Below are 22,578 nucleotides of genomic sequence, written 5' to 3' on the forward strand. Positions count from 1 at the left end.
CCCGCCCCCAAACTGCACATAGCTTCCTGCAGCAGATCAGAGCATCAATAGGGAATACGGGTTCCTCTATGGAGAGGGGGCACCACAAAGCAACTAAAAGCTCCCACCAGGCGCTCTGTAGGCACAGACACACAGCTGCCTTTCTCCTCCGCCATTCGCTGTATAATATCTCCACAGGAACATCAGTCCTAACAGAGGAAGGTCTATAAATACCGGGGTGAATGGAGCCGTCTGTGCTCTGTTACAGCTCTTTATGAGACACCGGTGGTCATCATCAAAGTTACTGACCCCATGACATCACACCTGATAAAGTATACAGGTCTCGCAAAGAAATGCTCTCATCTCACACTGTAATCATGTTACTTGAGGAATTATGCACAAAAATCTGTATACAAACAATGTTTACAACTGTTGTCTTAAATAAAATGTAATAAAAATAAATAAATAAAAATAAAATGACAAACATAAATTGCAAAGTTGATAATATTTAGTTGATAATATTGGTCATGATATTATTTGATATTATCATTATTTTATTATTGGTCATGTAAAACTATTTAAAAAAATAGCTTATTCTTAGTAGTAGTAGTAGTAGTAGTAGTAGTAGTAGAAGAAGTAGTACTAGTAGCAGCAGCAGCAGTAGTAATAATAATAATAATAATAATATATTGTCATAGATAAATAATCATTCAAATTTAAAATACGTACACTGCAAATAAAGATATAATTGATAGTACGTTGTTACTTATATAGCAGGTTTAAAATATAAAGTATGGATACTATATTTCAATAATTGCTATGACTTTTCTAGACTACTTGAGGGAATACATAGACTTACTTTACTTAAAATAATTCATTTGTTACATCACAGGACCATTAAACTTGAATGTGTGAAGTCAGAAATGGAGAATTAAGAGACAAAAGGTGAAAAAAGGTGACCAATTACTGGATATAAAAATTTTCCCTTATATCGTGTACATATTAAAAGTGACCTATTATGCTGCTCCTTACAAGATATAATAGAAGTCTCAATTATCCACAAAATCATCCCCACTAATCATTTATTACATCATTTTAAAAAAGGGCCTATTTTGACTGGAAGCAGAAACACGCCGTTTTTGTGCATGTCATCTTAAATGCAAATTAGCTGCTGCTCCCCGCCCCTCCTTTTCCAGAATAGGACTGTGCCTTTACAGCTCATTCCTCAGATAGTCTGCTAAAAACATCAATTTGGTTTCAATTATCATGACTATCATGCTGAAATCATGCGTTTTGCACAGAAAGCAAAAATCACATGGAATGCGAGTAATAAACTAAATTCTCTTTCACACCTTATTGGGCTTAAACTGTCAAATACACATACTTTGTAGCTTTGCTCGGACGTTTGCTATGATGTTAAAAGTAGTACACCATTTGCGAAAATGAAAAAAAAAAAGTCACTCGCAATGGCCAAATTTTTTTTTTCACAAGCTTCCAGAGAAAGGCTCACCAAAGCGAACTGGTTCATCCGTTTTCACGTTTTCTGACTTTATAAACAGGGGAGCCAAAAAGATTTGCATGATATGTCCTGTTAAAAAAAAAAACTAATATAATTTAGGTGCTGTCAATAGTCAACATTTTTCTAGATTTGTACAATTTTTGACCACAGTTACTTAGCTAAACTACAAATACTAAGTCTATCAATTAAAATAAAAACAAAAAAAAGAAAACTGAATAAAAAAGCAAAACTACGCCATACTGCAGAACACCGCTATCACTACTTGGAATTTCATGTCAACTACACATTTAACATCTATAACGTGATACCTTTTCAAGTGAAACATAACATTCGGCTCAATCTGATGTGTACGATTTTGGCTGAAAAGTTGGCTCTGATATTATTAGCTACCACTTTTCCTTGGTCCTGCGGCCTTGGTTCCATAAACAGAAAACAAAATTCTTTTGGTTAGAAATCAAAAGATATTACAGCTCGATTACGAAAACAAACAAAATAAATTGCGCTGATGAATCATGCAGTAAACAGGGTCAATTTTGATTTCATGTTGCGTTGGTAAAACTGCGATAAATTAGATTTCGGTGTGTGAGAATGAAAGCCGAGGGAGAGTCTTGTACAGGCTCGTAATCAGAGAATTGCTGTATCCACGTTGGAGGGGGTTCACTTCACTATTGCATTAGAGACGCTGATTGTTGAGGGGGGGGGTAGAAGCAGGTGTCGCAGGTAATGGAAGAGATAAAGAATAAAGACTCGGAGGAAGGCATCATGCTGAGCTCCTATTAACAACCCGCATTCAAACAATATCAGCCCTGGAGCCCAGCCAAACTTCTCAATGCCTCTCATATTCAGAAGCATTTCCTGAACCGTTATTTACAGAGTTGGCGTAATCAGCTGGATAGGTTGCAAATAGACAAAAACAAACGAGCTGCTCCGAATTCAACTCTAAACCAGAGCTTCTCATCCTCGGTAACAGTCAATTATGCGGTTTAGCTGTCATTGTACACCCAACACTTCACGGCAGAATCTCACGACCGACCAATCAGAAGAGACGCATAATAAAGGACTATATATATTTAATACTAGGAAGTGCAACGGCAAGCATAGCAAAAGGACAGAAAAGCCTGTAAAGGATTAGACCGTACTCACAGCCAGGATAATCTGCAAGGAACTGTGGGCAACCTCCACATACTGGTACTCTAGCAGACATCCGGCGATGCTGATGTAGCGGTGGTCCTCCGGGGCCCAGGAGGGAGGAGGGGTCACGGGGGTCACCCTGCACCCCGGGCCGTTCTCCATCCACCAGGAGCGATGCATGGAGATGTTGAAGGTCATAATCAGATCTGTGTCCTGCAGGAGAGATAAATGAGTCAGAAGAGACGCTTTATTAAACATTACCCACATGCCAGTGAAGTATTGTGTTCTATAGTGTATAACCGCAAGAAAAAAATATGCCAAAAATGGTCAAGTTAGTCCATTTCCAAGCAATCGGGTGATTTCAATTATGCATTCAAGCTTATGAGACGTAATACTCTGAACGCTGACTTATTTAACAATGTGGGTCAAATAACAAGCACTCCAGAACATTTTAATCAAGCTAAATCCAGTCCACTCTCATTTATTGATGGCTAAGAGAGCGAGGAATTTCTCTCCAGTGAGACGCCTCGCATTCTAACCTTTATGATTTCGTGAATTTGTTTATATTAAAATAATCATATATTCTGGCTCATGATCAGTGTAATGCTTACGCCTGCGTTGTCTGACACTGGAAATAGGATGCCTAGCAGCCATCGAACGTCTTGCGTTATGTTGTATTATTAATCAGTTTGAAGCTTTTTAACATTTCGAGGCGCAATTATTTAAGTGGCTCTTATGTGGTTAATTTTGAGACGTCAAAGGGACTCGCAGAGCAATAACCAGCCAACACATACTTATAAATGTGGCATGAGATTAATTCAGCGATCAAGTGGCGGAAGAAATCACATTTCTCAAATCCCAAATTCACTTTTGTGTGCCATTTTTCAGCCTTAATGATCTGCACGCTGGCGACTGAAGTGTTTGCAATATCCTGGGTCATTTGAGTGAATGCCAGTTACACAAGCGGAGGATTATTCACCAGGGCTTTGAGTACGCAGAGAACATATTCAAACAAATCCATCAGTCTTAAGAAACACACGCCAAGCCTAGACACAAAGCAGGAAGAAAGAAACAGAGCTCTAACTCTCACACCTACAGATTCACGACTGCATAAATGTGATGCACGCGTCGAGTGCTTGGAGAAATCCCTCTAAAGAGCAGCGATCGTGCATTTTAAAGCCAGATTTCAGGTCCTACAAGTGTTGAAGCTTGGCACTGAGCGTGCTATTCATGTAGGAACCTGAAGCACCCCAGGAGACATTTTCCTACTGAGGAAAAACAACAACAACAACAACAGCTTAGAAGTATAGTTTCTTAAGAAATGCTTAAAGAAATAAAAATAAGAATTTTCTCACTTTCAGTCCAAATCTTTTAGACTTTAGGTCATATATGCTAGTGCATCACTACAAACTGACAAAATCAATCTTTTATAGATTTTTGCTCTATAGTTTGGTGTTACCACTAAACAGACTTTTGATCTAAACAAATAAATAACATACATACAAATAAAAAGTAAAAGAGCTGCTAAATGCTGTAGAAAAGCTGTTCTTCTGAACTTTATATTAATAAAAAACCTCAAAATACCACATCAAAATGATTTTTAAAGTATCGTGTGACACTGAAAACTATATATATATATATATATATATATATATATATATATATATATATATATATATATATATATATATATATGTATATAAAATATTAAAACAGAAAACAGTTGCAGTGACACTTCACGTTACTCAAGTGTATGTTTTTGCAAAAACATTATAGAAATATACATTTATAAATTTTTAAACATATATTGTATAATGCAAGAATATGAGTATATAGAAGAGTAATAAAAATAATGCTTGTTTTTTCATTGTCTAAATACGCTGTATATAAGCAGACATATCTAGTGAGGTCAAACCATTAATCGCATTCAAAATGAAAGTTTTTCATTATATAATATTTGTGTATATTTATTATGTATATAACTACAAACACATACATGCATATATTTAATAAAAATATGTTATGTTTATATTTTAAATATTTTCATATATATATATATATATATATATATATATATATATATATATATATATATATATATATATATACATATATATACATATATATTACCAAATATAGGGAAGTAAATATATAAATGAATTTACATGTAAATACTGTATATATTTGTTTTAATATATACACAATAAATAAACACAGAACACAGTATGAACTATATTATGTAAAGAAAAACTTGTATTTTGGACGCCATGAATCAGGATTAATCATTTGATGGCATGTATAAAATAAATGTATAAAATACTAAAAAGCAGATATCCATTCTAGAAAACAACAACAAAACTGAGATTATATTTAAAAAAAAGAAACTGCTACCAAATTTCCAGACTAAAAAAAGCAACTCTTTAGCATTGGTCGAAAACTTGCCTCCAGTGTTGTCTGAGGCAGAGTGAATCATCTGAGGGGCCCGAGTCACAGTCCCCATTATGTTTTCTTAAAGGCCGCTGGAGGATCAATCACTCGCCCGCCTCCGTAAATGGCTTCACTGTTTGCCCAGCCAGTGTGGGTGATGTGATAAAGCACTTTTAATCCATTTCAAAATGCACACTAACGGCAGACGTTTGTTGAAAACTTGCCCAACCTCACACTGCAGTGTCTATCTCAGTATGAGAATGACACTGGTCGTCTGAAAGGCTCCTGAATAACTCCGCCTGAATAAGCCCCGGTCCTCCTCAGAGGACGCTAAGCACTTCTCGTCTTGCAGAATACAAACAGAGGCCTCGGTGCACCCTCGGTTCTTATTAAAACATATACAAAGAACCTGAATGGTTGGATTGATTTGTTTCCACCAAATCAATACCCCTTGTATAGCAGTGCAGGGCAAAGCCTTGTTTGTCCTCAGAAACACATGTATCACGCTCCAATGACAGACATAAATAGCTATCTTGATGCAAAAAAAATGAATCACAGCTTTGACTGAATGCGGTGTCATCCAGGCATACAAAGTACACAAACATCTTTCACAAGCAGATTTCAGAATTTTTGAAAGAATTAATTGCTACACATTTTATTTTATTTTTATAACAAATTATTTATGTTTTTTTTATTAATTTGTTTTGCTAAAAAATGGTCTGAATGAGGGTTAAATGGCAATTAAATAAAAGACTAAATGAAGATTAAATAAAAAATTTAAAACACACATGTAAAATAAACAAAACAAAATTAATTTATTTATAAGACATTCAAGGGGGTTATGGAATTTATTTTCTTTTTTTGGAAAAAGAATTGTAAATAATGTTATTTTAAATTTTATTTAAAATTTAAACAATCAATATGAATAAGTAATTATTAATTGTTATTTAACAAATTTACATTTTTTATACCATTTCGGTAACACTTTATTTTATAGTTACTACTATGAGTTTCGTATTAGCATGCATATTACTAGAATTTTAGCCATTTAAATTTAACTAAACTTAACGACTACCTTACTAACTATAAATAACCTTACTAAGCAGTAAATTAAGAATTTATAGAAGAAAAAGTCAATAGTTAACAAGTGTTACCACAATTTCAATATACAGGAGTTGGACAATGAAACTGAAACACCTGGTTTTAGACCACAATAATTTGCTAGTATGGTGTAGGGCCTCCTTTTGTGGCCAATACAGCATCAATTTGTCTCGGGAATGACAGATACAAGTCCTGCACAGCGGCCAGAGGGATTTTGAGCCATTCTTCTTGTAGAAAAGTGGCCAGGTCACGTGATGCTGGTGGAGGAAAAACGTTTCCCGAATCGTTCCTCCAAAACACCCCAAAGTGTCTCAATAATATTTCGATCTGGTGACTGAGCAGGCTACGAGAGATGTTCAAATTCACCTTTAAAACCCTCTTTTGGCATTGGCGCGAGTGGCTAAAGGTTTTGCTATAGCAGCCCGGGCATGCATATTGCCCCTGTGGAGCTCTCCACGGACAGTTTTGGTGGAAACAGTAGAGTTGAGGTGCACGTTTAATTGGGCAGCTGTGAATTTATGTTTTTTGGATACAATCCGAATTAGCACCCAAACATCCCTTTCAGACAGCTTCCTCTTGCATCCAGAGTTACTCCTGTTGGATGTCGTCCTTCTTGGTGGTTCTTGGTTCGTCCTTCTTGGCGGTGTGCTGACATTACCCTGGATACCGTGGCTCTCGATACATCACAGGCTTGCTGTCTGGGTCACAGATGCGCCAGCAAGACATGCACCAACAATTTGTCCCATTTTGAACTCTGATATGTCCCATATAATGTTGTGTGCATTGCAATATTTTAAGCAAAACTGTGTTATTACTCTGATGATTAAATCTTCACACTCTGCTCTTACTGGTGGAATGTGCAAACAGTGAAGATCGGCCACCAGCCATGAAACCTCCAACACTAAATTGGCCAGCGTTTCAGTTTCATCGTCCAACCCCTGTATTTTTAAAGCAATTCTATTAATGTTGCTTTGGCTTCAGCGCAGTTAAATACGACATTTAATTTTCTCATGCAATTTGTTTTTATTACAAAAGCAGCTAATTCTTTTAAAATATTGTTTTAAATATAAAAGTAGCTATTTATGGTCCCTTGCAAGAGGATCGTCATATGTGCAGTCCTTACGATTAACAAGTTTGCAAACTCTTTGTTTAGCCAGATCACAAAATGAGAAGAACACAAGCTAAATAAAATGTACATGTTGCGTCACTCTTCCACTCTGTTGCTTCCTGTCTCTCTAACAGGTGTAATGAACATCAGCCCAGTGTATAAACGCGATCCATCAGCGGTCAAATAGCAGGACCGACTGCTCAACGCATCAGCATTTCAATCTGCAAAGCGGCAGGGGTCCCGCAGACAAACACTCCTCCATTACTCTCCTTCAGTCCGTGCCGGAGTCACCGCGACAGGAAACACGGCCGGTCTGAAAGAAGGGCTGACAGTGAGGGGTTGTCAGGACAGTGTCTGGAGATGGATGAGACCACATTTCAACAGGAATTATGGGCCGACGTGCCAGCATGCTTTACAGTGAGTGATGGTGGATGGCAGAAAGCATGTAGCTGATGTCCTGCTAAGACAATCACTATAAAGAGCATACTGTATTTAGGATCGTGTCACTTGATGATCTCCGCAGTGTCAGTTAAAAATTTATAATAATTAATAAAAAAACATTTGGGGCTAGGAAAAATTGTTTTATGGTTTTGAAAAGAACTCTCTAATAAAAGTCCATTAATAGACTAAATATAGTAATTATTAGTATACCCTCTCAGAAATAAAGGTACTGTCACTGGGGTGGTACCTTTTCATAAGTGACATGTTTGTACTTAAAGGGTCCATTTTGGTACCTTAAAGGTACATATTGGTACTTAAAGTGTACATGTTTGAAGCTAATGGGTACAAAAGTGTAACTTTTGAAAAGGTACTGTCCCAGTGACAGCTTTCGTACCATTTTTTGTGTAGTAATATTTTATAGTATATAATTAGAGTATGTAGTTATAATTATGGTATATTAAAAAACATTAAATTATAGTATAATAAAATAATTGAATATTAATATTACATGTATTATAAATAATCAAATATATTATATTATATATTATATATAATACAACTGAATAAATTACATATATAATTATCACATTTTATATATATGCAAGCAATAAGGTATGTATCCTGTGCTGTTAGCCATGATTTATTCACCATACAGCACCGCCTCAAGTACCTTATTGTGAAAAATAGTTACCACACAGTAAAAAATATTACAACCAAAAATATAAGTATTGGTATAGTATTATTGATTGTATATGTTGCTAAGGGTGGTTGCTAAGGGTGTTGCTCAGTGACACAGATCCGTTGGGTGAAGCGGTCAAAGCCGTGCTGTATTGTGATTAAAACACAGCTGCTGACCAATCAGAATCAAGGAATGGAACTAACATTCCTGGATTCCAACAGCATTAAAACTGTTCCGTGTATTATGCATTTCTGCAAAATTAAATGTCTGTTATTCATTTAATGATGTACGACTGACCCCTGCTGACGTTATGTTGCATATTTCATCTTTAATTTTGAGTCCACGCTCATGAGGAGATGCATGCGTGCATCTTTGTGAAAGCCTGCAGTTTCCAAAATGAGATGAAAGATGGCATCTATTAGTTTTTTCTGTTTCAGGTATGATTATATATGTTCACACGTGCATCAGTTTACTTTGCAATCTTGAGATGCGCGCATATAAATGTATAAAAATAAATACGATGCGACTCAAGCATTTTCTAAAAACATAAAATATAACAAAAAAATATAAATAAATAATTCTTAAGCTGTCAACAGCATTTTAAGTAGTTTGACTGAAAAGATTAACACTGAGTCACTGTATATGCGAATCAAACAAAGGTGGGATATTTTCTCCAGCAGTGAGCGCTCTAAAAATACCGCCTGGGTCCATCGACCTCATGCAAGTTCAATATATAAAAATTCATGAACATATTCAGATCAAAGGAACAAATCATGATTTATATTTGTTGACCCATGACTATGCTTGAGCATATTTGTATAGTCGTGCTGAGAAATGCAATTGAAGACAGGCATATTGAGCAGGACTGACTACAGCTAAAACGCCGCTGTTCCACTAGAAACCAGAGATTTGATTTACTCGACTCGATGAACAAAGGAACATATCCACACACAGAGAAATTATGACACGCTGAATGCTCCCCACGGTTCTTAATAAAACAGTTTCTGCTGGAACAACATCCTACCATTGCTAAAACATTGAGGACTGTCAGCGCTTGAGGAAATGAATAGAAAGACATAATATTTGCTGGTAATTAGCGGTGTTTGCTAAAGCAATTACCATCCATCAAGCTTGTGCCACGTTCTATGCAAAAATTTTAAATAAATAATAAAGTCTAAAAATAATAAAAACACGGCTATAACTTGAAGAACATTTGTATATCGATAGACGGATAGATAAATGCGTGTCAGCATATTCACAAAAGAGGGGCTTTTGTTTTGAAGTCACGCTAGTTTTATTACACATGCTATTTATTTATGCTTACAAAACCCAGTGGCCGTGTTGGGATAATTCTCCATCATCAGGGATTGTTTGTTGTCGGAAAGCAATCAGAGGGCATTTGGAGGGGATCAAGATGGGAAGACTCAGCCCCGGGATGACTGTCAATCATCTTCCCATCAGTAAATGGGTTTCTGCAGGCGAGAGCTACAGCAATATTTCCCTCAGGCTAGCACCATGATATCTGGACTGGGGCAGAACAAAATGGAAGATTAAGACTACCAGGGATAGACTTTATTTATTTATTTAGACAGGCTAAGCCTATTAGAAGTGGCTAAAGTTTCAGAAAGTGAGAATTTGAGATGTTTTCTTTTTTTAGAAGCGTTGCAAACAAACAAAGATGACAATAAGCGCTATGGACGCCGCATGGCTTGGAGACATCTCAAGCGCAGCTAGCATCCGGTGTCGGCATGCTATGAAGTGATGTCATCACATGAGAAGTGTTTCTAAATATTCTTGGCTTAATGTCACACAAATGTGATTTTGTTTTTAGCCCTTGGAGAGGTACTTAAGCTTCTCCGTAACTCCAGCAACATTTTAGCACTGAGGGAAAAGAAGCAAACAGCATTCTAATGAACCTGCTGCTTCTTTTTGCCTAGTGGTAAAAAAACTAGCATGAAGCTTCACAGTCTCATTGCAACAAATCTTCAGTCTCTGGAAAACTTTGCTGAAATGTCCATAACTTCAATCTGAAATACTCCAACTATATATATATATATATACACACACACACACACACACACAAAAAGTGATACACACACACACACACATACACACACACATATTTATAATATTACTAATAGAAATATTATATCATCATGAATACTGCTATTATTTTATATGGGTCTATTATTTATAATAATTATTATTATTACTACAATAATAATAATGTTATACACTGCTATACAACATGATTTCTTTTTTATTATATATGCATTTAATTATTAAAATAATAATACAATTAGTAATATCTTTATTATTATTATTATTGATAATTATATAAATGTATATATAATAATAATAATAATAATAATACATACATTTAATAATAATAATAATAATAATAATAAAATTATAATGATATTACTGATACCTAATTTAATTTCTTTGAATAATAATGAAAAATAATAATAATAAAATAATACAATTAGTCAAATAAATGAATACACTTATGATTTAATTAATTCATTAAATTATTTAATGTTATTTGTAAATTAATTCATAAATGAATCAGAGTAAAATAATTAATATATTAATTAAATATAAGTAAATAAATTATTTAATACATTAATTTAATTTAATAATACAGGTGCATCTCAATTAATTAGCAAGTCATAGAAAAATGCATTTACTTCAGTAATTCAACTCAAATTATGAAACTTGTGTATTAAATTCAATTCACGCACAATGAAATAGTTGAACTCTTCGGTTCTTTTTGGCTTACATTTGACAAAAACCCACCAATTCACAATCTCAACAAATTAGATTATGGTGACATGCCAATTTGCTAATCAACTCAAAACACCTGCAAAGGTTTCCTGAGCTTTCAAAATGGTCTCTCGGATCGGTTCACTAGACTACACAATCATGGGGAAGACTGCTGATCTGACAGTTGTCCAGAAGACAATCATTGAAACCCTTCACAAGTAGGGTGAGCCACAAACATTCACTGCCAGAGAAGCTGGCTGTTCACAGGAGTGCTGTATCCAAGCATGTTAACAGAAAGTTGACTGGAAGGAAAAAGTATGGAAGAAAAAGATGCGCAACCAACCAAGAGCTGAAGGCCGGCCACTGTCAAACATTGTTTTCTTATGAAGTAATTTGCTGATATAGTCAATTAGCCAAACACCTCACAATTAAAAGAACCAAAGGCTTACTTCAATCTGTGTGCAATTAATTTATTTAATACACAAGTTTTACAATTTGAGTTGAATTGCTGAAATAAATGAACTTTTTCACTAAATTTTTATTTACTGAGATGCACCTGTAAAATCGATCATATTTAAACCCCATACTAGAAGTAGGCTGTATGGCCCTTACAGGTTGCAGATTTCTGCACTAGTGTCTGTTATAAAAAAGATCAGAAGACATGTGGAGCACGGCATTTGCTTGGCATACAGATCTCCCTCACTCTGGTGAGTCCTGGAGTCTCTGTTATTGTCACAGCAATTACTGGACCACAGGACCGGCAGAGGGGTCCGGATCATCACACACACTCTAATTGGCTGTCTTCACAAGGAGGTTTACTCTAAGCAGACTGACACACTGGGAGGTCAGCAAAAAATATAACAGAAGCTTCAGGTCCATGAATACCAACCCAATATTTGTGTTAATGGTGGCTGGAACTCTAATAGGTTAGTGTGGATGGATAGCCAGTACCTTGTTGGTTGCAGTGTATTACGGGAATGCCTTATCTGCAAGGTATATATAGAAAATGCCATAGAATCTGGCTAAAATTGTATAGGTCTGCATGATTTGCTGCCTACTCTTTGGAATAATCTTCACATTGTGAGCAAACTTATGATACCTTAAAACACTGTCTGTGTGGGAAGGTTCTGGAACAGCGTCAATATAAATATGTAAGTGTTAGACAGGAAAGCTGATTCACCTGCATTCCCCGGAGCACAGCAGCTCTTATGTATAATGAGAAAGTGCACAACCCACTGCGCCACGAATAAAACAAAAGGTGAATAATTTTAATCAGGATAATCATGAACTCAGGTTTCAATTTCATTTGTTTTTGTTTATATTTTTGCAGTCAGTTATTTTAAAGCACTGCTACACCTTCTATTCCCTTTATGAAAAAAAATATCTCTCAAGTTTAAAAAACATAAATAACATCTCATACTGCGTTACTCAAAGTCTGCAGATTTGAATTTGAATTCAAATATTTTGAATGGAATTATTTCAAAATATCTGGAATATGCTATCTTAATTAATTTTATGTCTTTATAATCTTATCAACAAGTGTAATTTTTTGTCTTTTTTATTTTCCCTAACAAATAATAAAACATGAGACAAACTCTTTTATTTATTAATTAATTAAATAAATTATAATGAATTCACTATTATTATTTTATTTTGCAATTACAGTTACACAGTTTAATGATCAATTGAATGAAATAAATAATCATAACATATATTATATTTTAATAATAACATAAATATATTTAGAATAGTTTTTGTTTTTGTCAGTTTACATCTATTTTTATTTCTCACAGATTTTAGGAGAAACATCTGAGACTGTAGACAGTAAAAAGAAATTAAATAAAACATTAATTCAATTTTTTTAAATTTATTCTATATTGTGTCACCAATTTAAAAAAACTGAGGAAACTTGATAGTTGAAGTTTAGAGTTAAATTAAACATAACTGAGACAAAGTTGCTTGCTTTTTCAATACTTTGTTTCCTTTTGGTCCTTTGAGAAAACCGCCCCTAAATTACCTGCACTGTTGCTAGGCGAGAAACACACCTCAGTGTCAGACGTCTGCGCCGATGTCACATTTGGCACCAAGAAACACCCAGTGGAGAAGATTCAGGGCTCTTAGGTTCTAATACAGCTCCCCTTGTAAACAAGGGCCCATCACAGACATCCACTGTGTTCATTTTCCAGATGCTGCACAACAAACATTTTATGCCAGCGGAAGAGTTTTGTCTGTCCATAAGAGCATGAAATTAGCCTGTTTAACAGAACTGAATTCATTTGGAGCTCCTAAAATAATAGCGCATGCTGCTGCGATGCTCCAAAAGGAGCTGTTGCTAATCGACAGGCTTCCTTTCTCGCCCCTCAGAGAGAGAAGACTGTTTTGGAGTGAAAGCAGATGCATCTGTCACAGACCGAGATGTGACATTTCAAAATGTGCGTTAACAGATGGAGGATTGTTTATATTTATGAATGCTGCCGCGCAATGACTACACATTTAGCACTGGAGGGAAGAACGCCCGCGCCACGCGTAGAAATGTCAGGGAAAGAGTGCGACGCCTTCGCTAGAACCGATTCTGAATCCTGGCAGAGCAGCTGAATGTCAAAAGGTACGGCTCGGTTATAGCAGTTAAAATGAACAAAATGAGAAGATTTAGAATTGGTAGAAGACTGTCGGGAAAAATGTGAGACTCATATGTCATACTGCAAATATATATATATATATATATATATATATATATATATATATATATATATATATATATATATATATATATATATATATACACACACACACATATGTAAACACATATATATGTACATGCAGCCAAGTCTTTACTGTCAATTTTGATTCACTTAAAGGGGTAGTTCACCCAAAAATTATGTCATTTACTCAGCCTCATATCTTTCTTTGTTTTATAACACACAAAAGATGTTTTGGAACATGCTAGTTTGGTTCCTACTGACTTATAGCCTGTTTACACCAAGAACGATAAAGATAACTATGAAGGTAACGATATTAACAAATTATATTGTCTGTTTATTCTAAGCGCATTCTTGTCTTAAACTATTGAGCTTGTGTTAGTAGGACTGATTCCGATTGGGTGATTTTCTCATTCAACAGCCGAAAAAAAAAAATCATTCTGAAAGTGATTCCAACAACATTCTGGATCGTTGGGAGAACTTCCGTCTGGAAACAAAGATGCTATGACACCAAATTCCCTCAAGAAAGAAGAAAGCTGTCGACAAACGCTTATGAGGATCAACTAAATAATGGATTGTCCAATGTATATGAAATATTTAAAGTTGTGGCAAAGAATCTTTAAAAAACTTTGGAGAGTTTTACACACTGGCCTGCTATTGTAGCAACATTTTCAAGTCCCAAAATGTGACACTGATTGAAATGAACTGTAATTGGTTATTTTACATGTCGTTCAAAGGCTTCAGGGGCGGGTCAGGCTTGGCCAGTGAAAGCTACCGTGGACCCGTCAGTCTGAAGGTCTGGCTACGCAGGACTATATATTCATAATTATCATCCTCAGTGTGAACGTGGCATAACACTATATTTTTTGTCCACACAGACCATTCATATCGTTAATAAAAGTATTAATTACTGAGTCAGTCTTGTAGATCATACTCGAAAAACATCAGACATTAGCGCTGTGTTAAGAGTGCAACGAAAAATGTACCTCTGAAGTACCTTTGTAAATAGACATACCAATACAATTATTTAGTACTATGGCCTGTACAGTATATCCAAGTACCATGGTATTACCGTCTGACAGCTGGTTTAGGCCCAGTACTTTATAGTGAAAGATAGAATAGAGACAGAAGAAGAAAGAAAAACAGTGAAAACGAGAGGGGAGTGGAGGAAGCTTCCAAACCAGTCACCGCTCATCAGTTCCTCAGGCGCTGTATTGATCGGCTCAGCAGGCTGGATATTAGAGAGGTAATTCACTTTTTAGATAGAAGGCGTAGGGGAGCATGGGCTGCCCCATTTGTTACCCAGGCTGAGGAAATCATTGATACTGCCACACTGTCAGGGGGACCCCTGCGGAGGACAGGGTTTGATGAGGTGGGACGCTCAGACACAAAGATTGGAGGACACCTGTCTTCTTCATCTCCACCTGAATTCACACGCAAAATGGATCAAGCCGCACACTTTACATAGAGTTCAGCTAGGGACAATAGAGGATTTTTAAAACCGGAAAGAACTGAGCAATTTCAGCTTAGTACTTTGAGAAAGACATATTTGGGAAAAAAGCTATTATTGTAACTTGTAAAAAACCTGACAGGTAGCAAAATGGACAGCTAAAATGAACTTTAATGAGTTTTTTACTTCAGTGTCTTAATTGTCAAAAGAATGCATTTGTTTACAGTGTTTTTATTCTTCTGCATCTGACCTGATTCTTTAATGTTTACCTCAATGCCGACTGGAGACTCTGATCAGCACATTTATAACATCAACCGTCAGCCATCAATCACCAAACACGTCTTAAAATGCAGTTTCATCACAAACAACCTCAGGGGAAACATATTTGGTAAATATTAAAATCAACTGAATGAATTACGTTTTCATTTCCTTACATCTCACAGATGAAAACGATACGGACACAGTTTTCAATATCCTCCGCTGTGTCTGCATCTGTCCAGGAAAATTAACAATAGTTCAGGCATTCGTTTCAATACTGACAACATCAATGTGAGATAGCAAAATTGTTGTTTTGATGTCTAAATATGATACATTATAAGCGTATTTATGAGTATTTCCAATTACAACGTGGCAGCTGCCATTGCATAAATGACAATAAATACATCAGATTTGCACTGAAAAGCTTTATATGAGTTTTCCAAAAGTTGTACGTAAAAGAAAACTGACATCGAAAAAAATATTGATAAAATATTGCTGATTACATCAGAGTTCAAAGCAACAAAACATGGTTTTTGTGCAACGACAATTTGCTCTCCACTGACATAAATGAGAGTCAAAATGAGTTCAATTGAGAGGGAATCACATGTTATTTAACAGACAATGCAGACGGGACAGAGGCACCTTGTATGTGACACAAACCCTCTTTTTAGGTCATTATTGAGAGTAGACTATGGATGATCAAAACAAAAGGAAGGGAGAGAAGATGAAAGCCAAAGAAATCAAAAGCCACCGAGCCTCGCAGGAAAATAGGCCAAGTTACAGCAAAATTCTTATCTGCATGTCATTTACACAGCGAATAGGAAGAGAATCATGGGAAATGATAGAGAAGAGGAAGTGGAAGGGAAGATGAGAGTGGAAGGAGTGCGAGGGTTTCTAACCTCTGAAGTCTGCAACTGCTTTTTGGAGGGCAGACGGAAAAGAATAGGGGATGAGGGTTATAAATGAGACAAGGGCAAAAGAGAAAGAGCTGAAGATGTGGGTTGTTTCAGGGATGATACATGGCACTGGCCAACTAATTGCTGTTGATCTTTCTTTGTGCATGATCCTGATTGGTTGCCTGTTGCCATCGAATGGCCGTTATTAGATGGGTTACACACAAAGCCTAAAAGACACACGGACACCGCCGTCTGTCTCGAGAGAAAATTAAATTCTGCATTCCCTTTAACTGGTGCAGCACTTTTCCCTAACAACCCATATGGATAGATGAGCCGTCTGCACATAGTTGAGGCGTCTGAGACATTATCATGCTTCACTAAAGACAAGCACCATATGCAGTTGTTGTGATTGCACTCAGGCTTTGCTGTGGACTCAAATAGCGGGAAAACAGCTGCTGGGATTTGAAGGGAAAGCATTAAAGTCACATAGCCTCCGTGCTAAACCAATAACAGGCAGCTCTCTGAAATAGAGCGAAGTGTGAGCAAACGTCAGGGTTTCCTTCTTTTGTTTTTGTTGCAGTGTCAAGCCTCAATCGGGTAATTTTGGCCATTTAGAGGGGGCAGAAAACAAATGGACCATTAAAATGAGTGGAAAGATCTACAGAGACAAACCGGGGAATGGTTTCAGATGGGAGGCAGGGTAATCGAGCAGACAGCGGAGGAAAGAAAGGTACAGACGGAAGCGTTTTAGTGTTGAGGCAGGTTAAATAAACATTCGACTTGTGTGATTGTCTGACTCACATAAAGGGGAGATCAGGGATGCTTGGAACATGGGGTCAGTTGTAAATCCGTCGGTTTAACTGCTTATAAATTATGGACAGGGATAAAAAGGCTATCAATCAGGACCACCGGCTTCTGAGGAGAAAGTCTGAAGACTAAAGTCTGAAGTCTGATTCTGTCATCTCTCAAAGTTATTGACATTTGTTATATACACTGCCTTGCAAAACTTTGGGGTAGTACATAATTCTTTTTTTTTTAACTGCATTAAAGTAATCGAAATTAAAGATCTTAAAAAAGATTGATATTTCAACACTTCTAATGATATAAAATATTTCTTGATTACCAAATTAGCATATTAGTTATTGTTAAACTAAACCACTTTTTTAAAAAACTGTTGCTTAAAAATAAATAATAAAAAAAAAAAAAAAATATATATATATATATATATATATATATATATATATATATATATATATATATATATTTATATATCTCTCAGAGGAAAAACTAACTAAAAGATAGATATAGACAGATAGGCAGACAGACAGATTTAATTTGTCAGATGTAAGAATATTAACATTTAAGATAAATATCACCAAAAACACCAAGTTCCAGATGTTAAAGCAAGCAGTGCTACAACCATCCCCGCTTTTAGTTGCTTGTTTTAAGTTGAGTTGAAGCGAGAGCCGTAAACAGCCTTCTAGTCACTTACACAGAGCGGTGCATCAAAGCTAGCCTTTATATGATATGAATAGTCTAATTGAGGTCAGAATGTTGGGCAAATGAAAAGCATGTGATTTTTATTTTTCTTTTGCAGTCCTCTTCAGAGAGCACTGACGATTGTAGTCTATTGTGCTTTTGACTTTGACCGTAATGGCCAGTGGTATTAATAGACGTCCGGGAGAAATGAAAGCATGCACAAATGATTAATTGTATTTTTTTTTTGTAATCTTGAAAGCACTGCCAAAAGCTGATGCTTTTATCTATTACCACTTATTACGAAGACCAGCTTCCTAAAGAAGTCCTAAGTAACTTGCTCAAGGGCACTACGACTGCAGCAGCAGGAAGTGACATCAGTAATCCCTCATCCTGTTCACGCCTAATCCTTTTCAGTATCAAAACACTAGCCTTTCAGCTGACAGCCAAGATCATTAACCACTAAGCTACCTCTGAAGGGTGCAATTGGTGAAGAAAAGTCTATTTGAAGAAATCGAGAAAACAGTTAGCCACTCAATCATCACACTGTCCTGATGTGTCTAATCTGCTGCTACGACTACTTTTTGACCTTTCAAAGATAGACATCCAAATGTGAAAAGAAATCTGTCCTTCCTTTTCACTTCAAATATGATTTCTGGACATTTGCTGATCTGAAGGTGGCAACCAGGGGACGCCAGAGGGCAAAGGGTCAAAGCGGACCGCCCTTTCATAGCCAATGAGCCCCCCTTGCCACAAAGAGCTGAAAGAGTAGGCAGGTGGGGCTTTCAGTAGGTCACAAAAGAGAAAATTACATCTTAAATTCGAGGTTTAAGCTATAAAACCAAATCAATTGAAGAAAGAAGTCCTTCATCCCCTAACTCTGGAGTCTGTGCACGGCTCGTTCTGGAGCAGACGCTTAGATGTGGAAAGTGGGTCAAATGGATATAGCTTCTTCTCTGGAGGGGCTCTGCTGCCTTTCTGAAGTTTTTCCCCTCCTCGCGGGTCTCAAGAGACCCGGCTGCTACGACCGACTCATATGCAAACCTCTGTCTCGAAACGCTGCCAGGGTGCAGCTGGGCATCATGGATAGAAATGTCAGCCGCTTTCTACAAGTAGCTCGCGACCTCTCTCACCTGAAAATCTTACTTATGTTACAAGCTAAGCTACTGTTCACGGTATCACTTCTGTTTGAATGCTCTTCTTGGTTTTTCAGGTAATTTCTAGCTATTTTAGGTGTTCTGAATTATCAAATGCAATTTACAGTACATAAATCACTATACGTGCTGTGATGGACATGGCATTTTATATGAATGAGTTTTATATTGTAAAATTACAAGCTTGGGTCTAGACCATTGTTAATTTTGTTGACGAATAACGAATTTTAAATGGTGCACAAGTACTCTTAAACAGCGAATGAACAGAGAACGATGTCGAATTGTCCGTTTTGTCAGCCATTCATGTAAACAGAGTCTATTTCGTCTTAAGTGAACATAACGGTAGGCAGAACATTTATCAGTACATTGCATCAGTTGTATCCATGAATTCAGTTTTAAAGGGATAGAAGCCCAATTTAGTTGCTATTGTCCAAATCACTGATGTTAATCAAGCAACAAAACTCAAAAATCAGTTACTGCTCTTAACTCAATCACTTAGCACTTAGTAGTCCAAAAGATTAATTAATTTTTTTTTATGTAAATAAATATATGCCGGCTTGAAATAATGAATAATATGGTAAACAATTTGTTATAAAAAAAATGCATAATTAGCTTATATAACCACTGGTATTTAATTTAAAAAGAAATCAGTGTCTATTATGATGAAACCTTAATGTCAAACATAATGAGTTTGGGCATTTTACAAAAATGCATAATAAATACATTACACTGTAACTAAACCTATTCAATTTTCAGTTCACTAAATTTACTGTAGATCATATGATAATGATAAAACCATATGATATTTAGTCGACTAAAACTAAAACAATTCAGATGACTAAAATATGAGTAAAACTAAAGGGCATTTCAGTCAAAAGACTATTTTCTGTCAAATTAACACTGGTCTAGACAAGAGCAAATCATTAAAATCTATACACAAAAGCTTTTAAAATAAGATAAAAAAGTACCGTTAAAACCTAAGATAACAGATAATGCGTAATTTAAAAAAACACCCAGTACACAATGATTATTTATGCAAATCATTGTACTTCTGTTCTCCCTATTTTTTTGTTTGTTGTTTTTCTTGCCAAAATGGATCATTAGCAAAGCAAGCCTAACAATTCACAACCTGCAGGCGAAAGTTAACTGTATATGCAAATGAGTCTGTTTTTACACGTGGTAGAAAAAAGGGCTCAACGGTACATGTGGGAAGTAGAACGCTTTTACATGTTGTTCTATAGATGAAGTGTCAGCTCATCAGCTGGGCCAAGCCAGCGGAGAAACACAGAGTAATCTCTCTCCTGCACACACACACACACACACACACACACAGCCAGGCTCATCAAAAACCAATAACACCATCCCATCATTAGCCTTCTGTAAGATACACGGCTCACACACCGACTACGTGCCTCTAGATCTCCCATGGAGACGGCTGTGTCACACTAAAGGAGGCTATGAGAACTGCTCTGAAATGCAGCGCCAGCCCTGGAGACTGAATTTATTCCAGCGGCAAAGGCCATATCTGAAGCTGCTTAAGGTCAAACTAATGCCCAGCAGACGCAGAACAAAAGGATTTACAGGTACCTGTGCAATCGTAGGAATTACGAGCAGCCGCTCTAATACTGTAGAGCGCTCTGCGCAATTTAAATAAATAATCGCTAAGCACAATCGCATGCCGACATAATCCAGAGCAAAGTTCTGGAATATGCTAAACATAATTCTTCTAAGAGAATGCGTAATGTTGTGTAAGGGCATGTTATGCTACTAGGCCTGCGAGGGCTGGACTAAATCTTAAAAAATACATGATATTCAACAAACAAGCACACACGGACACAGATATAAACGTAAGTATACTCTTACCACCCTACCATAAAAATGGTAACTGCAATATTATGCAAATTTCAGACACTTGGGAGCGAAATGATAGTAACAATGAATCATAAGGAGAACAGACTCAACAAGCCGTGAATATCTGATGTATATGTGTGTGTGTTTATATATATCACATCATGTAAAGACACAGCAATGCAATGCTGCAAGATAAATCGCTCCATCTGTCTTTTGTATAGAAACTGATTAAATTGCACAGGATTTTTCATATTTTGAAAGCTTTTGTTCTGGATGCGAACAAAGACACGACAAAACAATGCTGTGCTCATGTTTGATATTCATGATGAAGAGTCAATTTTTCGGGCTTTCATTTTTTATGTAACATATTGAAACTTAAAGCTGTTTTGTTTTCCGCAAAGCCGCGCAAACACAAATCACATAACATGTTCATATCGTAATCTCACTGTAATCTCCAGATCTAGAGGGAAAAACAGGTTTCCATTTGTAAATAAGAATCTAACGCTGTCTCCAAAAAAAACTAATCTCAGTAAACATAAAATCAAAGAAAACTGCATAAAAAAATAACTGAATGGTTGTGCTTTTGTTCAGAACCCCGATGCTATTAAACTTTTAACTATTACATTTAAGCTTTTAACTTTGCCTGTTTATGCTACACAAATCTACATCTCAAATTATGCAGCATGCTGATGAAAAGTTAATAAAAATTGTATACCGGAAGACAATAGCAACAGCCTTGTAACCCCTAAAACCACATAGCTACACCCTAACAACATATTTTATTTCTCATTCAATCACAAAGCAGATTTTCTAAAAGTTCTGAAGATTCAATTGCCTGAATCCCGCTGGGATTCGACAAGCAATTAGTGTAATTATACCAATTACTTGTCGAAATGCTCTTTTTGTTCACGGTGAATTCAACTATTTTTGTCCGCTAGTATCATCCACCGCTTTCTTCTCGAAGAGAGTCAGTCTGCTTTTTTAATAATTGACCTCTGGCAGCATTTTAATTTGACTAATGTCATCAATTATTCTCCCGATGTAATGAAGTTATTTGTGCCAGAAATAAATAACCTACATAAAAAAAGGCCCAACTCAAGCCTGTTATCATAATTCGTTAAACTGTATTAATCAAAATGGTCCGTAGTCAATTGAGGTAAAAGCTTTTCCTTCCCAGTTTGGACTGAGGCCCAATTTACGAATGCCGCTTAGGAGAGTGCACGGATCAATAACGGCCGTGAACCGTCGCTCGGGTTCAACATACTGTACATCTCCAGAGGTACAGGAGTAATCCACAAACTACAGGTTAAGAGCAAAGTTGAACAGTCTACAGTAGTCAACCCAATTACTGGTGATTTTTTTTAAATCAGCAATAACGGAGATGATAAGGAAAATGAGCATTATATATATATATATATATATATATATATATATATATATATATATATATATATATATATATATTATATATATATATATATATATAAAATATCAGCATTGCAACAATAACACATCTATGTGCTAGTTACTATGTGTAAGCTACGCTCTGTAAACGAAACAACTTGTTTCAGACCAAAAAAAAAATTTTGTTAAATGTAATATGCCATCGGTCTGAATGTCTGGCTACGTAGTTGTGATTGTAG

General features: G+C 36.1%; 1 protein-coding gene across 2 annotated transcripts in view; it reads right to left on the reverse strand.

Annotated features, from left to right (window-relative positions):
- Positions 1-22,578, reverse strand: part of nkain2 (sodium/potassium transporting ATPase interacting 2) — a 131,621-nt gene that overhangs the window by 38,791 nt on the left and 70,252 nt on the right. For both annotated transcript variants that reach the window (XM_043220489.1, XM_043220490.1), the window contains exon 4: positions 2,642-2,842. In XM_043220489.1, coding sequence (XP_043076424.1) covers positions 2,642-2,842 — 201 coding nt within the window. The remainder of the gene's footprint in view (positions 1-2,641; positions 2,843-22,578) is intronic.

Source organism: Puntigrus tetrazona, chromosome 20 (genome assembly GCF_018831695.1).
Source record: "Puntigrus tetrazona isolate hp1 chromosome 20, ASM1883169v1, whole genome shotgun sequence".
NCBI lineage: Eukaryota > Metazoa > Chordata > Actinopteri > Cypriniformes > Cyprinidae > Puntigrus > Puntigrus tetrazona.